The 21,957-nt window shown below is 40.3% G+C and overlaps 1 protein-coding gene across 1 annotated transcript in view; it reads right to left on the reverse strand.

Annotated features, from left to right (window-relative positions):
- Nucleotides 1-623: 623 nt before the first annotated feature.
- The window catches only part of nus1 (NUS1 dehydrodolichyl diphosphate synthase subunit), a 30,451-nt gene continuing 9,117 nt past the window's right edge, over nt 624-21,957 (reverse strand). The window contains exons 2-5 of the mRNA XM_072251610.1: nt 20,384-20,509; nt 17,257-17,409; nt 12,349-12,451; nt 624-3,061 (exon numbers count right to left, since the gene is read on the reverse strand). Coding sequence (XP_072107711.1) covers nt 2,971-3,061; nt 12,349-12,451; nt 17,257-17,409; nt 20,384-20,509 — 473 coding nt within the window. The 3' untranslated portion in view covers nt 624-2,970. The remainder of the gene's footprint in view (nt 3,062-12,348; nt 12,452-17,256; nt 17,410-20,383; nt 20,510-21,957) is intronic.

Below are 21,957 nucleotides of genomic sequence, written 5' to 3' on the forward strand. Positions count from 1 at the left end.
ATTTTCTTGTGCACATGAAACATCTTTGAGAAGAACAAGTAAAACTTGGGTGAAATGTCTAACATTCGAGAGATTTGACCAGCTTTTGGTAAAATGGTGCTGGTAAATTCAATATATATTTTGTGGTCATCTCCTGATTACTTTCATTGATACTGACTCTTCCAGATTATTTAAAACAAATTGAAATTTATCAAATTACATTTGCATTAGAGATCCATACCTTGGATTGGTTCAAACTAATGTGTTACCGCAACCATATCCTCAAACACATGGTTGGGAGGGCAGTAACATGGCAGTAATATTGGTTACTTCAGGCCTGGTCCCGTTGTATTTACTGTTCAGTAAATGGTGTTGTGATCCACACAAGATTTTTGGCGTCAGTAGTACACATCTTTTTCCTACCCAACACACCTTACTGTTGTAACTCTTTCAATAGGCTGTAGGGCAGAAGTTGTATACAAAATACGAATTTTGTCTCAAGGGATCAGAAGTTACCCATCATAGTGAACTATTCATTCAAATTCAAGTTAAAACACGAGTCTGGAATAAAAATCTAATATCAGTAATGATGACCATGTGCCTATTGGATTCTTATTAAAAACAAAACAGCTTTTCTTACTGAATTTGTTTCCCTTAATAAGTCAGTCCTTTTTATTTGTTTGATTATTTGCTTTCGTTTCATTTCACCACACCACTCCCCACCACTCTTAGATGTCTGAAAATAGTCCAGCAAGGCAAGAGAAAAAGTTCAAGGAATAATACAAGAATAACGAATGCTGGGTTTCAACAACTAACAATGAAGTAAAAAGGCACATTAAGTAGATTGTTGTAATGTATTCATAGATTTAGAAGAACATTTATAAGCTACTGTTCATATACTGCCTACCAGAATTTTTTTTTTATCTACACCACAGTATATTTTACTAATAACAAATTTCAAGTGTTTTTGTTACATCTATTAAGTTTTATATATTCTGTGTAAATAGTCAGAAATTAACACCTCGAATAAACAGAAACATGTGCCATCAATATCCAGTTTTGGGAGAGAAATGTTCAGTCATTCATACATTCAGAGGACATTTTCATCTGGATTTCAGTGTAATTGGCACTGTTAGTGAACTTCCCAAAATCTAAAGTAATTATGAAATAAGCTATATGACACTAAGTTATTGCATGACAAAATAGAGAAAGTTAATTTGTGGGATTAAAGGAAATTTCTTTGCAAGTATATAAGCTATAGATGGAAATAAAAACCAAACTAAAACCATCCTTTCATCAGTATACATGGAACTCTGACAGGATTTTCAACTAAGGCTGAAAGTGCTAATATTGTGTTTTTGAGTTAGCAGCCTTAAACTTTCCTTGAGCAAAGTGGATTACTATTTTATGCCAGTTACCTCTGCCTTCTGACTTGCATCAGTGATGGACCCCTCTTTAGGCAATGCCATTTCTTATAAACTTAAATTATTTTTATTCAACAATTTTTAAAACAAAAATATTATATGCATTTGTTCATAGTTCTATTTAATCCTTGTTCCAGATATAGAACTATATCCTCTTGATATAGAACTATATCCCAAAATTGTTACACTTCCAATTAGTCCCTTAACTCTCAATTATGGCCTCAGGTCTCCTAATATTAAGGATGGATGTGCAACAAACAAAAGGACGTATATACATCACTGGATTCCTATGCTCTTCTTCCCTGTGGTGGCAGTTTACAAAACGTTGGATCGGAATACCGGTTCCTGTGAGGAGCCACAAGGATGCGGGCTTCCCCGTTCCACACTGGTCTAAGCCATATTTCTATTTGCACAGCAGCATTGGCATTACAACACTCATACAACAGCAGAAAAACACTGCAAAACTACGACTCTGCATTGTTCAGTCAAAGGTATCATGACAAACTACAAGTTTATATACCAGTGCATCCACTTCAGGAAATTGAGTTTGGACTTCAAATCATTTAAGATTTTAAAACTTTTACCAAAAGCTGAATATTTTATATGCCAGTATATAAAAAAATAAAACTGAGGCAGTTGCAATCCCTTCAGTGGATCACAGACCCAGTGAGCTTCACTTTTGAAGTTTGTTCTTTCATGTTTTTCTTAGGTATTCATCTTTATATAAAGTATTTGGCATTTAAACAGATCACGTCACCCAACACTATCTGTTGATACATCTGTCCCAAAACGATTGCGAACAGCAAAATAAAATATAAAGTCATGCTTTAATAGCAACAATATTTAAGGGTAATTTTTGCCCTGGTTTGGTTTCATCCTGCATTTAATACCAAATTAGTACCAGTCTACAAAACATCTGTATGAATATTAACTAGTCCATGATTTTTCCGCTGCACCACAGAACACAAGTACAAACTACATAATGACACAACAGATAGTGCAATCTCTGACTCTGAAATACTCAGCTGCCATACAAGTACTATTAAAGCATGTGGGAAAAGATGGGGTGGTGTGGGGTGGGGACGCTGCTTTCAAAACAAACTACAGAGAACACCAGAGGTCACATTCTGTTGAAGGATAACTAAAATTGATCAAAACTCGACATATTGCATTAAAATGTTATTTTAAAATAGGAATACGATCATTTTATACATTTATTATACACTCAATTAGTGCAAGGCATTGTAGATACATTATTCATCCATATCATCCAAGGAGGAGTCTAATGATAATTCTTTGAATACAACTTCATTTTTATATAAAAAGGTCCCATTTGAGAAAAGCCTGAATTATTGTCAAACATAACCTTGCTCATTTTTCTTTAAATAACAGATTGACCCTCACAGACACTTACACAACTAAGAATTGGACAAAGAAAACATGTTCTTATCCTCAGCTGCTAACGAAAGACACTGAACTGGGCTTCCATAGTTCACAGGTGCTTGTAAACATTGTATACTTTGGGTCCCTTTGACTGAAGCCTGGAAGTGATTCCGTTCTGACTCGGTCATTTTCCCATACGCTGCTCACAGGCTGCAAACTGCTGGAGGGCAGAGAGAAACCTTTCATAACTTAAGTTGATGTGCGAAGGCAATGATCTACAAGGGAGAAAAGGGGGGGAGAAAAAAGATGAATTTTGTTTCTACAAGCAAAGCATTAATAGAATTCAATGCAGTACAATTCCTTAAATACGTAATGTACTCACAGAAGCTGCAATGTGAGAGATTTTGACTTTTGTGTGACTCTCTGTTCCAGCCTGCCAGCTGATTATTTACACCAGCGACAGAACCCTTTCAAGAACCAATCTCATTTAAACTACGCCAGTAGACTACAATGTCCCCAACAGGTAAATCAAAGTCAAAGTAAATGTATTATCAACGTTTGTATAACATTACCATAGACTACCTTGAGATCATTTTCTTACAAGCCACAGGAAAAGAAATACAATAGAATTTATGAAAATCTACACATAAACGAAGACTGACAAACAAATAATGTGCAAAAGACAAACCATGCAATTAAGAACATAAATACTAAGAACAAAAGTTGTAGAGCCTTTGAAAGTCAATCTGTAAGCTGGGAAATCAGTTCAAAGTTAAGGTGAGTGTTGTTCAGGAGCTTGATGGTTATTGGGCGATAACTGTTCTGAGCCTAATGGTGTGGGACCCAGGGATCCATAGAAACTATAGAAACTACAGCACAGAAACAGGCCTTTTGGCCCTTCTTGGCTGTGCCGAACCATTTTCTGCCTAGTCCCACTGACCTGCACACTGACCATATCCCTCCATACACCTCCCATCCATGTATCTGTCCAATTTATTCTTAAATGTTAATAAAGAACCCACATTTACCACCTCATCTGGCAGCTCATTCCATACTCCCACCACTCTCTGTGTGAAGAAGCCCCCCCTAATGTTCCCTTTAAACTTCCCCCCCCTCACCCTTAACCCATGTCCTCTGGTTTTTTTCTCCCCTTGCCTCAGTGGAAAAAGCCTGCTTGCATTCACTCTATCTATACCCATCATAATTTTTTATAGTCTATCAAATCTCCCCTCATTCTTCTACGCTCCAGGGAATAAAGTCCTAACCTATTCAACCTTTCTTTGTAACTGAGTTTCTCAAGTCCTGGCAACATCCTTGTAAACCTTCTCTGCACTCTTTCAACCTTATTTATATCCTTCCTGTAATTTGGTGACCAAAACTGAACACAATACTCCAGATTCGGCCTCACCAATGCCTTATACAACCTCATCATAACATTCCAGCTCTTATACAAGGATCCTGTACCTCCTGCCCGATGGTAGGAGTAAGAAGAGAGTATGGCCTGGACAATGGGGATCCTTGATGATGGATGTTGCTTTCAAATTATACTTCTCTTAGTTCATGCCTTTTGACTTAACACCCAGGGAAGTAGTTGGTTGAGCTTGATTACCAAAGCTTCAACCTTGACTTTAGCATTTGTTATGCTGGGTCCAGTCATGGCTCCTCTACCCTGCATCTTGTTGGCAAATGTACAGTCGTTGGAGCACAAAACTGAGGACCTCTATGCAAGATTGCTGTATTGGAGAGAAATGAGAACCTGTACTATTCTATGCCTGACTGAAATGTAGCTTTCTCCAGGGACACCTGATAGAGCGATCAAACCCAAAGGCTTCGCGATTTACAGATAGGAACGAACTGCTGATTTGGAAAAGGCAAAAGGAGAAGGTATGTGTTTTATGATAAAACTCTCAATGGTGCTCCAATGTGGCACTTTTGTCAAACACTGGTTCTCCCAACTCGGGGCACCTAACGGTCAAATGTCACCGTTCTATTTACCCAGAGAGTGTTCTCATCCATGATTCTGACCACAGTTTACATACCTCCACCAGCCATGAGATATTGCATGATGCCATCACCATACAAGAAAGTCCATCTGATGCATTTGAAATCATAGTCAGACTTCAATCAGGCTTGTTTGAAGAAAACTCTGCCCAATTACCATTAGCATACAACTTGTAGCACCAGAGGTCCCAACATACTAGACCATTGTTATACCAAGATAAGGAATACCTACCATATTTCGGGAAATCTGATCACTTGGCTATCCTTCTCTTACCTGCATACAGGCAGAGGCTAAACAGCAAAGCTCCAGAGAATAGGATAAAGAGCTGGACGTGGGAGGCAGAGGAGAGACTATGGGATTGCTTCCAGACCGTGGACTGGGCCATGTCCAAGGACTCATCAAGGGATCCGAATGAATACACCATGGCTGTAATGGACTTTATTAAACAGCTGTAGACGAGTGTATCCCCACAAAAATCAAGAGTCTTCCAGAATCAGAAGCTCGGAATGAACCATGAGATCCAAAATCTGCTGAGAGTCAGATCAGAGGCATTCAAGTCTAGTGACCAAGGAAGTTACAAAAGTCCAGGCACAATCTTTGGAAAGCTATCTAATGAGCAAAATGGAAATTCCAGACCAAACATGAATCAACAAAGGATGCTCGACAGCTGTGGCAGGGCTTCGCTTCTAGACAAGTTCAAGACCTTCTATGCTCATTTTGACCATCACAAAACATGGAGGAACCATCACAAACTCCTACATCCCCCGATGATCATAGGATTTCTGTCTCTGAAGCCAACATGCCAGCTGCCTTCAGGAGGGTGAACCCACTAGAAGCACCCGGCCCAGATGGGATACCTGGCCACATAATAAAGACCTGTGCTGATCAACTGGCTGGTGTTTTCACTGAGACCTTTAACCTTTGGCTTCAGCAGTGTGTGATACCTATCTGCTTCAAGCAGTCGTCAATTATACCAGTGCCTAAGAATGTTATGACCTGCCTCAATGACTATCATCCAGTAGCATTTGCATCCACTGTGATGAAGTACTTTGAGAGGGTGGTGATGAAACATCAACTCATGCCTGAGAAGCAACTTAGATCTGCTCCAATTTGCCAACTGGAGTAACAGGTCCACAGCAGATGCCATCTCATTGACTCTCACTTAACCCAGGAACATCTGGACATCAAAGATGCTTACATCAGGATACAACAGGAATTCTGCAGATGCTGGAAATTCAAGCAACACACATAAAAGTTGCTGGTGAACGCAGCAGGCCAGGCAGCATCTCTAGGAAGAGGTGCAGTGGACGTTTCAGGCCGAGACCCTTTGTCAGGACTAGGTTAGTCCTGACGAGGGGTCTCGGCCTGAAACGTCCACTGCACCTCTTCCTAGAGATGCTGCCTGGCCTGCTGCGTTCACCAGCAACTTTTATGTGTGTTACATCAGGATACTCTTTATTGACAACAGCTCAGCATTCAACACCATCATCCCCTCAAAACTAATCAATAAGATCCAAGGTCTTGGCCTCAATAATTTCTTGTGCAATTGGATCCTGAATTTCCCCACTTGCAGACCTCTGTCATTTCGGATTGGCAACATCTCCACAATCTCTATCAGCATAGGCTGTGTGCTTAGACCCCTGCAGCACTCACTTTACATTTATGACTGTGTGGCTAAGCACACCTCCAATGCCACACTCGTTTGTTGATGACACCACTGTTGTCTGCAGAGTCAAAGGTGGTGATGAATCAGCATACAGGAAGGAGATTGAAAATCTGGCTGAGTGGCGTCATAACAACAACCTTTCACTCAATGCCAGCAAGATCAAGGAGCTGATTATAGACTTCAGGAGAAGGAAACTACAGGTCCATGAGCCAGCCCTCAGAGGATCAGAGGTGGAGAGGGTTAGCAATTTTTCGGTGTTATTATTTCGGAGGACCTGTTCTGGGCTCAGCACGCAAGGGCAATTACAAAAAAAAATCAAAGCAGCACTTCTATTTCCTAAGGAGTTTGCGGAGAAATGGCAAGACATCTTACACTTTGACAAACTTCTTTTCAGTGTGTATTGGAGAGTATTTTCAGCGGCTACATCATAGCCTAGCAGAGATATTTAAATCCATAGCAACAGGTAACTTACCAGAGGGTTGGAGGATAGCCAATGTTGTCCCGCACTCGCAGAAAGGTTCTAAAAATAAACCAGGAAGTTATAGGCCGGTGAGCCTGACATCAGCAGTGGGGAATTATTGGAAGATATTCTGACGGACCAAATATACAAGTATTTGGATAGACATGGACTGATTAACGATAGTCAGCATGGCTTCATGAGAGATATGTAATGTCTAACCAATATTAAAGAGTTTTTCCGAGGAAGTTAGTCGTAATGTTGATGATGGCAAGGTAGTGGATGTTGTCAACATGGACTTTAGTACGGCACTTGACAAGATCCCACATGGCAAGTTGGTCAGGAAGGTTCACTCCCTTAGCATTCAAGATGAAGTAGTAAATTGGATTAGACATTGGCTTTCTGGGAGAAGCCAGAGTGGTAGTAGATGGCTACCTCTCTGACTGGAGGCCTACGACTCATCGAGTGCCACAAGAATCAATGCTGGGTCCACTGTGGTCATCTATATCAACGATCTGGATGATAATATGGTTAACAGGATCAGCAAATTTGCAGATGACACCAAGTTTGGGGGTGTAGTGGACAGCGAGGAAGTCGATCATGGCTTGCAGCAGAATCTGGACCAGCTGGAAAAATGGGCTGAAAAATGGCAGATGGAATATAATGCAGGCATGCGCAAGGTGTTACACTTCAACCAGGATAAGCCTTACACAGTGAATGGTAGGACACTGAGAAATGGGGTAGAACAAAGAGATCTGGGAATACAGGTCCATAACTTGTTGAAAACGGCGTCACAGGAACTTCTGGTAAGATGTGGCACGTATACATGCAGTGGCCTCTCGGGGGGAGGAGGGGGGCCACCAAATGTTTTCTCTTTGTTAAATGTGTTTTATACTTAGTAAGGCTATTCTTGACTCCACTACATGTACAGCAGGTCCAGCGCATCGGTGAGCTGCTCATTGTTCAGAGTAGCCAGAGCCAGTTGGTGGTTCAGAGAAGGCACATCGGGCCAAGGGATTCAAGTCGGGCTGTCAGGCCGCAGGAGTCAGACTGGGTTCGGAAGAGCTGACCTGGGTGCAGACCACGCTGCTGCCTTCTACTTGGAGGCACCAGAGCTGGTGCATTTGAGTTGGCGCAAAGGTGATATGTTATGAAGCCGTGAGTGACTGTCTTGGTCGTTTCTTTTACGAACGCAAGATCCTGTTGGACATTCATTCTGGTAGGTCTGTTTCCCTTGCTCTTGGTGCTTAAGATAGGCGGTGAGACAGCAGTGTTGCCTCGGTTGTAGAGCGGCGTCCAGGCTCCGTTGGGGTTGGCCTCTCCTGTCAGTGCTGCTCTCCATTGTTGTATCAGTGGAATTACAGGCTGGACTGCCGGGAACCAGCAATTTGCAGTACTTGTCGCTCAGCGTCTTGGACTAAAAACATGCTTTCTTATGTGATTATGTTCTTCCCCCCCCCCCCCCGATACTTTGAATGTGTGAGTATGCTGTTGTACCTTGGCCCGCGAGGAACACTCTCTCGTTTGGCTGTATCCATGCATGGTTCTTAATGGCAATTAAACTTGATTTTATTTGATAGGGTCATTAAGAAAGCTTTTGGCACATTGGCCTTCATAAATCAAAATACTGAGTACAAGAGATGGGATGTCAAGTTAAAGTTGTACAAGACATTAGTAAGGCCTAATTTGGAGTACTGTGTGCAGTTTTGGTCACCTACCTACAGGAAAGATGTAAATAGTGTTAAAACAGTAGAGAAATTTTACAAGGATGTTACCAGGTCTGGAGGACCTGAGTTACAAGGAAAGATTGAATAGGTTAGGACTTTATGAAATCTCCTCTCAATCTTCTACATTACAAAGACTAGAGGTATACAAAAATTATGGGGAGCAGAGATGGGGTAAGTGCAAGTAGACTCTTTCCTTTGGGTGGGATTACAACTAGAGATCAAGGTTCAAGGTGAATAATTTAAGGGGGACATGAGCAAAAACTTCTTCACTCAGAGGTACGTGAATTCAATCAATCACTAAACCTTAAACCACTGATCAAAAATTCCAATGATTCACCATCCTCAGTGAAAAGGTCTCTCTTCATCATAATCTTGAGAGATCCAACTTGAAACTTTGACCACTATGATTAGTTTTATTTTTTACATACACATCAAAACAGTGAAATGTGTTGTTTTTTGTCAATGGGTAACACAGCGTGAGAATCGTGCTGGGGGCAGCCCATAAGGGTCTCCGTGCATCCACCACCAGCATAGCATGCCCACAACTCACTAACCCTACACTCAACTGTACATCTTTGGCACATGAGAGAAAACAGAACATCTGGAAAAGTAGGCAATCACAGGAAGAAACGTTCACACTCAGTCGCATGCAACGAACCCTGGTCAGTGACTGCTGGCGCTGTAAAGTGAATGCGATATACTATGATGCCACCCACGTTCTGGACTGCCAAGTTGGGGAAAAAGCATTTATGCATCTACCCTGTTAAGCCTTAGAACTTGGTATGTCTTACCAAAGTCACCTCTCATTATTCTAAACACCAGAGAATACAGACCCGACCCACTCATTCCCCTTTCATAGTCAGACCTGCCTTCCTGGGACCCGGTTTGGAGAATACCCCACACATCCTTTCTTTCACTAGGAAAAGAAACTGATATTATGCACATTGCTCCAGATATGGTCTCAAAGCTTCATCTGATTGCAATACATCATCTTTATTCCTGTAGGAAGTACAAGAGATTCTGTAGACGCTGGAATTGATGTTGGGTCCTGACGTCCATAAGGCCACAAGACATAGGAGCAGAATTAGGCCATCTGGCCCATCGAGTCTGCACCGCCATTCAATTATGGCTGATCCTTTTTTCCTATCTCCTCCTCAACCCCAGTTCTAGGCCTTCTTCCCGTCACCTTTGATGCCATGTCCAATCAAAAACCTATCAATCTCTGCCTTAAATACACCCAACAACCTGGCCTCCACAGCTGCATGTGGCAACAAATTCTATAAATTCACCACCCTTTGGCTAAAGAAATTTCTCTACATCTCTGTTTTGAAAGGGTGCCCCTCTATGCCCTCGTCCGAGACTCTCCCACCATGGGAAACATCCTTTCCATATCTACTGTCTAGGTCTTTCAACATTCAAAATGCTTCAATGAGATCCCCCCTCATCCTTCTGAATTCCAGCGAGTACAGACCCAGAGCCATCAAACATCCCTCGTTCGCTAACCCTTTCATTCCTGGAATCATTCTTGTGAACTTCCTCTGGAATCTCTCTAATGCCAGCACATCTTTCCTAAGATGAGGGGCCCAAAACTGTTCACAATACTCAATGTGAGGCCTCACCAGTGCCTTTTAAAACCTCAGCAATACATCCTTGCTCTTGTATTCTAGAGCTCTTGAAATGAATACTGACTCAACCTGCAAGTTAACCTTCAGGGTGTTCTGCACAAGGATTCCCAAGTCCCTCTGCATCTCAGATTCCTGGATTTCCTCCCCGTTTAGAAAATAGTCTGCACATTTATTTCTACTACCAAAGTGCATGACCATGTATTTTCCAACATTGTATTTCATTTGCCACTTTCTTGCCCAGAAGTCCTTTGGCATCCCACCCATTTCCTCAACACTACATGCCCCTCTACCAAACTTCGTATCATCTGCAAACTTGGCAACAAAGCCATCTATTCCATCACCTAAATCATTTATATCCGGCATAAAATGAAGCAGTCCCAACACCAACCCCTGAGGAATACCACTAGTCGCTGGCAGCCAACCAGAAAAGGATCCTTTTATTCCCACTCACTGCCTCCTACCAATCAGCCAATGCTTTAACCATGTTAGTAACTTTCCTGTAATACCATAGGCTCTTAACTTGGAAGCAGCCTCATGTGCGGCAACTTGTCAAAGGTCTTCCAAAAGTTCAAATAGACAACATCCACTGCATCCCCTTTATCTATCCTACTTGTAATCGCCTCAAAGAATTCCAACAGGTTCGGCAGGCAGGATTTTCCCTGAAGGAAACCATGCTGACTTTGAACTATCTTGTCCTGTGTCACCATGTCGTGATGAATGGTCTCGGCCTGAAACGTCGACCCTCAATTCTTCTCCACAGATGCTGCCTGACCTGCTAAGCTCCTCCAGCATTTTGTGTGTGTTTACTCTTGTAATCCTTTTGTACTTAAGAATTCACACATCACTGGCCTTTTGAACTACCTGCTGCACCTGTACATTTACTTCAGTGGCTTGCACACAAGAACACCCAATTCTTCTTGACCATCAACATAACCCAATCACATTTAAATAATATTCAACTTGTTTTACTTTTCCCCTACCAGAAGTGGATAACCCCAAGCTTTTCCACATTTCACTCCATCTACCACGTTTTTGAAATGTTCTCACAACAGAGGCCACCATTTAACCCATTATCAGTATGCTGACACATATTCCCACTCAGTTTAAGGCAGCATGGTAGCAGTCATCAGCGTTACACTTTACAGTGCAAGCAATCAGAAGTTTGGGGTTTAATTCACACTGCTGTCTCTATGGAGTTTACATGCTGTCTCCATGACCTTGTGGGTTTCCTCTCGGTGCTCCAGTTTCCCTCCACATTCCAAAGACTTACGGGTTAGGGTGAGTAAGTTGTGGGCATGTTAATGTTAGCACCAGACACATGGCGACACTTGCCCAGTATAATCCTCGCTCATTTGATCTGACACAAATGACACATTTCACTATATGTGACAAATGAAGCTAATCTTTCACCCATTAATTTTTCCTTTGGAACCCAATCTCCCCACTTTCCCATCAATTCTACCCTTTATATCCCCTCACTGGATTTGGGCCACCCACCACTCCAATTAGCCATCACCATCCATAACTAGCTCCACAACTTCAGAGTTCTGATCTAATTCAATAACTTAATGCCAATCCTTGCTGCTGAGCGTGCATGTGGTCTTGTATTACAAAATACCACCCAAAGAACAGTTCACATCATTGCTGTCTGCCAATGTTTAACACTATCATCCTTTCATTACCACACAGGAGTTCCCAAACTAAGATCCACAGACCCCCTCAGTTAATGGTAGGGGTCCATGGGATAAAAAAGGGTGGGAACCCCCGCCCTACACCTAAAGAATGTAGGAACACAACAGTATATCCTATCCCAGAATACCTGAAAGAATGATAATTCCTCTCTTTGGGGCCTTGCAGGTTCCCATCCATTATTCCATAGCCTGGTATAAAGAAATTTCCTGCTTGTAATCAGTGACAATACCTACAAAATATTTTGCTAAGACACGGTACATCAAAAACAGTACACGTCGTCCATGGAAAGCAGCCCCTCTGCTTTAGAAGAACGTAACTTTTAACTCAATCAGAATGCATCCACGTCTTTAGAAACTGTAAATAGTCTGTCAATCAAGTTCAAAAGGCACTTACATAATCTCAGTAAGCCTGATGTGCCAAGGCAGGAAGCCAAGAGTGCTGCTTACAGGTCCAAATTTCAAAACTAGATCTGGATCAGGTAAACCCGAAGAATCTTCTAAATGAGAGGAAAAATGAAATAAATTGAGCCTGTATATCAATTATATCTATCAAATCACACAACACACGCCATCTACAGAGCAGGAGAAAAGGTCTCCTGTTCAATGATCTACTTAAAACCTATGCATAGTGTCTAGAAAAAGTATTCACCCCCATCCCCAACCGTCATGGAAGTTTACATGTTTTATTGTTTTACAACATTGAATCTTAGTGGATTTAATTTGGCTTTTTTGACACTGATTAACATAAAAGACTCTTTCGTGGCAAAGTGAAAATAAATTTCTACAAATTGGTCTTAAATTTTACAATTATTTAAACACAAAATACTTGCATAATTACTCACCCCCTTCAAGTCACCCCGCTGGTTTCCTTGCACGCTCTGGTCTCGCCAAACCCGTGAGATTGAGATGGCTCTCCCACCCCAATCACTGGTTTGTGTGGATGCTATGTAATTTGCAACCCTGTTACAGCTTAGTGCCGAGAAACAACAGCCAGCACACTGCATACGATTAAAGGAATTATATTTATGAATCTTAACTAAAGGGTTAGTAAAGAAAAGAAAGAAAAAACAAAAAGGGCACATTATAATTAAACAGACAAACATGCACTAGGTTGGAGCTCAATTCACCGATTCTCTGTCGATCTTGCCGTCCAGCTCCATCGAATCACGATTTCCAACCAAGTCATAAGTCATACCCTATGACCAGATCTCTCCAGCATCTTCTCTCAACTCACGCCGAACAAAGACCCAGCTCACATTCCAAGCATCCATTATCTCTAACCATAACCCAAACACTGCTTCTACAGCAAGACCATTACGTTAGCAGTGAAACCTTTCCCAGGGTGCTACAAGTAGATGTACCTTTAGCAGCAATTACAGCCTTTAGTCTGTGTGGATAGGTTTCAATCAGCTTTGCATATCTGGACAATGCAATTACTTCATTCTTCTTTACAAAATTGCTCAAACTCTGTCAGATTGCATGGGAATCGTGAGTGAACAGCCCTTTTCAAGTCCAGCCCCAAATTCTCAATTGGATTGAGGTCTGGACTCTGATTTGTCCACTCCAGGACATTAACTTTGTTGTTTTTAAGCCACTGCTATGTGGCTTTGGCTTTATGCTTGGGATCATTGTCTTGCTGGAAAATAAATCTTCTCCCGAGTCACAGATCCCTTGCAGACTGCCTCAGGTTTTACTCCAGGATTTCCCTGTATTTTGCTGCATTCATTTTACCCTCTACCTTCACAAGCCTTCCAGGGCCTGCTGCAGTGAAGCATCCCCACAGCATGATGCAGCCACCATGCTTCACAGTCACGATGGTGTGTTTTTGATGACATGCAGCGTTCAGCTTATGCCAAAGATAGCGTTTAATCTGATGGCCAAAAAGCTCAATTTTGGTTTCTTCAGACCATAGAACCTTCTTCCAGTTGATTTCAGTCTCCCACATGTCATCTGGCAAACTCTAGCCAAACTTCTGAGGGTTTTTCCCACTCTTCCATAAAGCTGTGACTGGTGAAACACCAGGGTAACAGTTGTATGCACAGTCTCTCTAACTCAGCCACTGAAGCTTGTAACTCCTCCAGAGCTGTCATAGGTCTCTTGGCCTCCCTCACTAGTCCCCTCTTACACAGTCACAGATTTTGAGATGGCCTGCTCTAGACATATTTATAGCTGTACATATTCTTCCCATTTCTTGATGATTGACTTAACTGTACTCCAAGGGATATCCCTTAGAAATTGTCTTGCACCCACCTCCTGAATTGTGCTTTTCAATAACATTATTGCAGGGTTGCTTGGAGTGTTCTTTTGTCTTCATGGTGTAGTTTTTGGCAGGATATTGACTCACCAGCAGATGGACCTTCCAGATACAGGTATATTTTTACTACAATCAACTGAGACACTTTGAGTGCACGCAGGTCTCCAAAAACAGATCTCCATTTAACCAATTATGTGACTTCTAAAACCAATTGGCTACACAAGTGATGATTTGATGTGTCATATTAAAGGGGGTGAATACTTATACCCTGTGTTTTATATTTGTAATTAATTTAGATCACTTTGTAGAAATCTGTTTTCACTTTGACATTAGTCTTTTTCTGTTGATCAGTGTCAAAAAAGCCAAATTAAATCCACTATGATTCAATGTTGTGAAACAATAAAACATGAAAACTTCCAAGGGGGGATGAATACGTTTTATAGGCACTGTACAAAGTGGAGTACAATAGCATAAGACTATTTCCTGCTTTATAGGTCAGTCCAAACATATTAAAATGGAAACGACAATATAAATACAGCAGAAGAACAAGTCACATGTGAACATTTGACAGAGTGTACCAATTAACGTGTAGATCAATGAATGTTAATTGTTTTTTTAGTGTTCAATTCTGCCTACAGTGCATTTAGTACCAAGCAGATTGTTTGGGAGAGATCAGCATTCTCTGGTGTTTCCAATTACAAATTTCCCTTAAATAAGATCCAGAACGGTCGCAGGTTCAACATTCATTCATGGCACCGAGTTGACCTCCCAAAAGCAAGCCACTAGCTAATCTTTCTAATTCCTTGTTCTGCATAGATGATCAAATTGAAGGAAAAAACTGTTGGTAAGATAAAAAACACAACTGTCACCACCACCAAATTTGTTCAAGCATCTGATCAAAACCAAGTATCACTCCAGTCCAAAATGATTGTCCAACCACAATTCCATGACATCAGTAAGACGACCAATTCCATTTTCAGATTTCTGGCAGCGCCCCTTGCTTCAAATCACCTGTAGCTGGAACCAGATCTGGCACACAACCTTTTGCTGTTGAAGCCTCCATATTCAGCTATTCCTATACAAATCAGACCAGCTAGCTTCTACTCTGTATCCAGCTACGTACTTTTAATACAATCATAATCAAAGACAAACCCTTCTGGACATTCTCTCATCTCCCCTCTCCCAGAAAATACAAAGGCCTGAAAGCACATACTGCCAGGCTCAAGGACAGTATCTATCCCAGTTATCACACTTTTGAACAGACTTCTTGTATGATAAGATGGGCTCTTGGCCTCACAATCCACCTCGTTATGATCTTGCACTTTATTGTTTGCCTATACTACACTTTTTCGGTAGCTTTTACACTTTATTCTACATTCTTATTCTAGCTCAATGCACTGTGTAATGACTTGATCTGTATAAATAGTATGCAGGACAAGCTTTACACTGTATCATGGTACATGTGACAATAAGAAAGCAAAAGCAATTTCAAATTTCTGCTGCTGATAATCCAATGTGCCTCAAATCTTGCTCACATCTATTCAAAGATTTATTAATCTATGCTGGCTCCCAGTTTGAAAATGTTCCAATTTGTAAAACTGGCATCCTCAACTTCAGACCCCTTCACCACTTCCCTGTGCTCTTGCTTGTAACCTTCTTCCTACTATGACGTCCACCAAGACAGTATTCTTGTAATTTATGAATCTGGTACACTTCCAAATTTAATTATACATAAATTTAAATCGCTGGCTCTGAAATTTACAACTTTAAAATTTATTTTTGGTCAGATGTCCTAATTTTGTGGTACAGTGCAAAATTGTTTGATAAAGTTGTTGTGAAGCAAATGGACTATACAAATCATGGCAAATGATACCTTTTCCAGTGAAATGTGTCATGCATAATAAATAAAAGGTTAAATGATTATATTTATATTTTTGTTGGGATTATCCATGATTATCCTCAGAATATTTGATCAAGTAGTGAGCAGTAAGACAGACTGCCATACAAATTTATTAAGTTATTAATTATTCAGCTTTGTTTTATTTAAATCTAGAAAATACAGTGGACAGAAAGCACTGCCACTCCAAGAGGACGACAACTTGTCATAGGATTTGGAAACAAGTGTGCCTCAATGACCCACAAAGAGCTATGTTGGCTAGAGTCAGGGCCTTGTGCTTTGACTCTTGGCAGGGTCACCCATGCCAAACAGGTCAAAAGGCCAGACTAAGAGTGCTCCACCAGTATTCCAGGTTCTGGGATTCAGCTCAGGGCTAACAAACCTGCCTGGTCAAAAAAATTGCTACAGAAACAGCAATAAGAATCCTTCTACATCTGTGTGCGACTGAGGACCCTGAACCACACCTGGGGAACAATAAGGGAAGATGGCTAAGGACAGACAGAGATAGAGTATCTTCATTGCTGCCCTAAAAATACACAAAAAGATTTGTCATAAGAGATGCTACAATATGAAGTCACTTAAAAACACAGAAAACCTACAGCACAATACAGGCCCTTCAGCCCACAAAGTTGTGCCAAACATGTCCCTACCTTACAAATTACTAGGCTTACCTATAGCCCTCTATTTTTCTAAGTTCCATGTACCTATCCAAAAGTCTCTTAAAAGACCCTATTGTATCCGCCTCCACCACCGTTGCCGGCAGCCTATTCCATGCACTCATCACTACTCTCTGAGTAAAAAAACTTACCCCTGATATCACCTCTGTACCTACTCCCCAGCACCTTAAACCTGTGACCTCTCGTGGCAATCATTTCAGCCTTGGGAAAATGCCTCTGACTATCCACACAATCAATGCTTCTCATCATCTTACACTAAATTTATTGAAATAAACAAGGAAACAATTCAAGTTGACAGTGATAAAAGTTTGAATGTTATGTTTTATATGGTCATATTTAATAAATTCGAAGCATAAGAACACGTAACAGCATATCGCTGTCAGAAATTAAATTAACATAGTCTGAACACATTCTCAAAACTATGAGCAAATTACAATTTTGCACTCCTTCCGCTGACCAACAGGTGGCACATACCTCTGAGTAAACTGTCCATGATATTCACATTTAGATCAGCAGACCTTCTTTGCTGTTGAGCAACTAATTGACAGTACTTCTTTGCAGCTTTCACTATATTGGCTTTCCCATCATCAGGTGAAAGCACTTTCACTGTAGTTGGACAAGATAAAACTGAAATAAAAGTATAGTAGTAAGTCAACAGTAATATTTGGATTTTAAAAAAATCTAAATTCAGAGACAATAATGTTCAGATGTTTATAATATAGGATTTTATCAACTACATTTCTTTTACTTTACATAGCACCTTATTTTATCTGAAAACTTCAAAAGCACATCCTCACTTCAAAAATACTGGCTAGGAAAGTAGAATATAACAAGCAGGCAAATAAAAATGTATTCTTTACAAAAAAGAACGAGGGTGAATTTTGCACTCCTTCCGCTTCGTTACACAAGATCCATATAAACTAACAATGTAAACTTGGATCAATGCACAAAATTTCCTAAAACGATTTATTTTAGGAATATGCTTCAAGTGGCTCTATAATATTAAGATTTCACTTACACCATTTCTTTTCATGTACTGACTTATTCTCAGAAGAATCTGTTTAATAAATTTAGCTAAAACAGTGCCACCTATGCAGCTCATCATTAACAAATGCTGCCAATGGTTGAATGCAGGTTGCATGAGTGAAATAGAATTAAAAACCAGGGTCTCAAATCTGAACAAAGAATACAGGGAAAATGGAGAAACAAATTGACTATCATATGGGGAAAATTCCCCATAATATCATGCGTTCAATATGTGCCGTATCATGTGACATAGGCAATCATGGTCTTCCCATGACCATGGTTGTTCTGGGCAAATTTTTCTACAGAAGTAGTTTGCCATTGCCTTCTTCTGGGCAATACCATAATATAGGGAAATTTATTTATGGGTTGACTGTGGATAGGCAACAGACAGCTTTTAAAGATTGTATACATGAATTACAATTACACTGTCTGGTGTAGAAGGAACGCAGTAAAAAGAGCAAAACCATGGCTTCTGAAGGATATCAGGGTTAATGGTACATCCAAGCAAGGCATTTATAATTTTAAAAAAGCAGGGTGAGGATCAGCAGCGATTTAAAATCCAGCTAAAGAGGACAAAATGAATGAGGAGTGGGTGGAGGGGTGGGAGAAATATGAAGCATAAGTGCAAATTTTCAAGAAATAAAACTGACTATATATGATAGTTTCTATCAATATATGAAGAAAGGTTAGCGAAGGCATGTTACTACAGTAAAAAAAAGAGGATTTTTAAAAGGATCTAGTGCTTTCCCGGCGTACATGACGATTAAACTCTTCTTCGGGTTCCTGCCAGGTACAGATACCTGTACTAGCTAGAAGCCCAAGAAGAGTTTATTCGAGGAATTTATAATTTGAAATAAAGAAATGGCACAATGACTACATGTGCTAGGGAACCTTGGGTTTAGAGAAGGTGGAACTGAAGGAAATTGATATTAGTGAAGCGTAACACTAATAGGGCTAAAGACTGAAAGAAATGGAAACAGTGGATATACTGTTGCTCATATACCAAATTTCTTTAGACTAGGGAACAGTTTCTACAAACAGATCTCCACAATTTACAAAAAAAATGCAATATAGACTAGCTAGCTAGAGAAAACATTAGAATCCACTATAAAAGATGCAGTAACAGAACACTTGGGAAGCAAATGGTACATTGGCTCTTAGTGACGGCTTAGGTGACATCACATTTAAATTTTTCATGCAAGTTTTGAGCTCTTAATCGAAGGAAAGATGTTCCTTCCACAACGGGAATGAGACAAAGATTTACTACTAGACTGATTTCTAGTGATGTACAAGGAGAGACTGGGTAGGTTTCGCTCAGCTTCACACAAAAGGATCCAACTGATATCGATAAAGCCCTAGCAGCATTAGGCAGACCAGGTACAGAACAGTATTCACGATAGCAAGGCATCCAATACCCAAAGATCACACTCTCAGTATTTAGGTATGTTACTTAAGACAGATCAGGAGAAGTTTCTGCACCCAGCAGGCTGCGAGTCTATGGAATTCACTAACACAGGAGACAGTGAAGGCCAAGTCACTAAACACATTCAGAGAGGTAGTATATATATTTCTTAAGTTTAAGAGTAATGAAGTGAATAATCTAGTTGTGGTTATATTTAATGGTGAAGTAGGGATGAAGAACCAAGTGAGTTACTTCTGTTCTATGTTTAATGAAGAATATATATTATGTATATTCATTACTTCCAAGATTTCAGAAGAATGAACTTATCATCACATCGCCCTATGCAAGCCCAATCATAAGGAATTATAATATTAATGAACTTTTATAAGTTCAAGTTTATTGTCAATCATATGCAGGTGTACCACCAAATGAAACATTCCTCCAGACCAAGGTGCATAACACAGTATAGAATTTATAACTCACATAAAACACAAAGTAATATTACCACAAATAATAAGGTGTATTCATAACACAGGTTAAAAAAACAAACAGTTTCACGCTACTGGTGTTTCATACATCGGGACCTGGGGATTGGCAGGGAGTTCAGTAGTCTCCTGGCCTGGGGGAAGAAGCTGTTTCCCATCCTAACAGTCCTTGTTCTAATGCTATGGTATTCCTGATTGATGGTAGTGAGGGGGGAGGATTGTTGGACAGGTGGGAGGGATTATTGACAATGCTAAAAGGGCCCTGGGTATTAGTGAAGAATACAACTAGGGAAATTAATAGGGTTAAAGACAGAAATCAATGTCTGGATAACAAATATCCAAAAATACTGAAGGAAATGGCTCTGGAAAGGGTGGGTGCATTGTTGGTCATATTTCAAGATGATTCCAACTCTGGAGCAGTTTCTACAAAAGCAAAAAGTTTCCACACTGTAGGTTATTCAGAAAGTCAGAAGGCATGGGATCCAGGGAAGTTTGGCCAGGTGGATTCAGAATTGGCTTGCCTGCAGAAGGCAGAGGGTGGTGGTGGAGGGAGTACATTCAGATTGGAGGATTTAAGGTGGGGGGTTATATGGAAGGTAGGGTTTGAGGGTCGGCACAACATTGTGGGCCGAAGGGCCAGTACTGTGCTGTACTATTCGATGTTCAAACATATTGAGAGGTTACCCACCTTGTTCAGCTTTCCTGCTGCTATTTAAAAATTCAGTAGAATACTTTGAAGAATCCAGACCTAGTAATTCTTGTTGTTGTTTTAAGATTTCCTCCATTAATCTGGAATTATTTCTCTTGAAAATACCTGAAAAGAGTCAGATGATTAAAAACAGTGATTACAATAAGCAAGGCAACAACATAGGTGATAGCAGTACTACTGAAGCAGCTGAGACTGGTCACTGACTTTACCAAGGGCATCAGTCAATGACAGCACCTGCATTTGAGACAAGATACAGAGACCATTCCTGGAGTATACAAAAGCCAAAAACCAGTAGCATTTTCACTTCTGGTATTCATGGCAAAAATAACTTATTTTTTAGGTAACAATACACTAAAGGGACGATCTTTTCATCTCTTGTTTGAAGTTCGTATTTCTTTTTCTTTTGTAGTTGCAGAGTTTGGCATTTTTTTCATATTGGTTGTTTGTACGCCCTGTTGGGTACAGTCTTTCATTGATTCTATTGTGTTTCTCGGATTTACTGTGTATGCCCACAAGAACACAAAATTCAGGGTTGTATATGGTGACACATGTACTTCGAAAATAAATTTTCTTTGAACTAATAGAAGGGTTCGTGAGCAACATCCCATATTTGCAAGTGCCTCCTCTAGCTGTACTGCTATGATATACTCTACATGAGCAAAACTGTCTCAAAGTCTTGCCTCAGAGAACCAATTGTAGTCTCGGTATCTTCAGTCTAAAGTTGACTGGATAAAAAAGCTTTCAAATCTGAGTACATTTATTATTAAGATGAATATTAGCAACATCATTTAGAACCTGGGGTAAAAAAAATAATTGTAACAGGTCAAGGCTTTACTATTTGCAGAAAAAAGCGGTCAAATTACTCAGTGCACAATAGTTTGATTAATAGAAACAATAGCCACGAGCACATTTTAATCTCATCTAGTATTTCAAGGTAAGAATTTGAGCTAACTGTTCCTGTACTAAAGACTGGTATCATAAAACAGCACAATTCAATTAGAATAAAGTGCAATACCTGTCCTACTGTTCAGATACAGTGTCATCCATTTATCCATATGCCCCTGTGTAAGCCTTACGATCTCTGAAATTTGGCTGAATGTGCATCCTTCATTTCCATTGCTCCACAACCAATTGCAGTGTCTTTATTTGGCCAGATGCCAGGCTCTTGAATTTTTATTTCTTTCCTCATTGCTTGAAAATATATCTTAACCACCGCCTGATCTCCCATCATTACATGGTGCAATGACAGATCTTATAGCTTGAACGATTAAAACCTAATCACATTTATAATAAAGCTTGTAACATTATTGTGGAAAACAGCTCTAGGCCTCTCAAATGTAAGCTGGGAAGCAAATATTGGTAAAAATGATACTGTGCCAATGGTTAATTTTAAAAGTATTAATTGAGATTCAGCACGGAATAGGCCCTTCTAACAGCAATCCCCGATTTAACCCTGGCCTAGTCATGGGAGAATTTACAAAACCAATTAGCCTACCAACCAGCACGTCTTTGGACTGTGGGAGGAAACCCACAGGGAGGACGTACAAACTCCT

Source organism: Mobula birostris, chromosome 2, assembly GCF_030028105.1.
Source record: "Mobula birostris isolate sMobBir1 chromosome 2, sMobBir1.hap1, whole genome shotgun sequence".
NCBI classification, from domain to species: Eukaryota; Metazoa; Chordata; class Chondrichthyes; order Myliobatiformes; family Myliobatidae; genus Mobula; species Mobula birostris.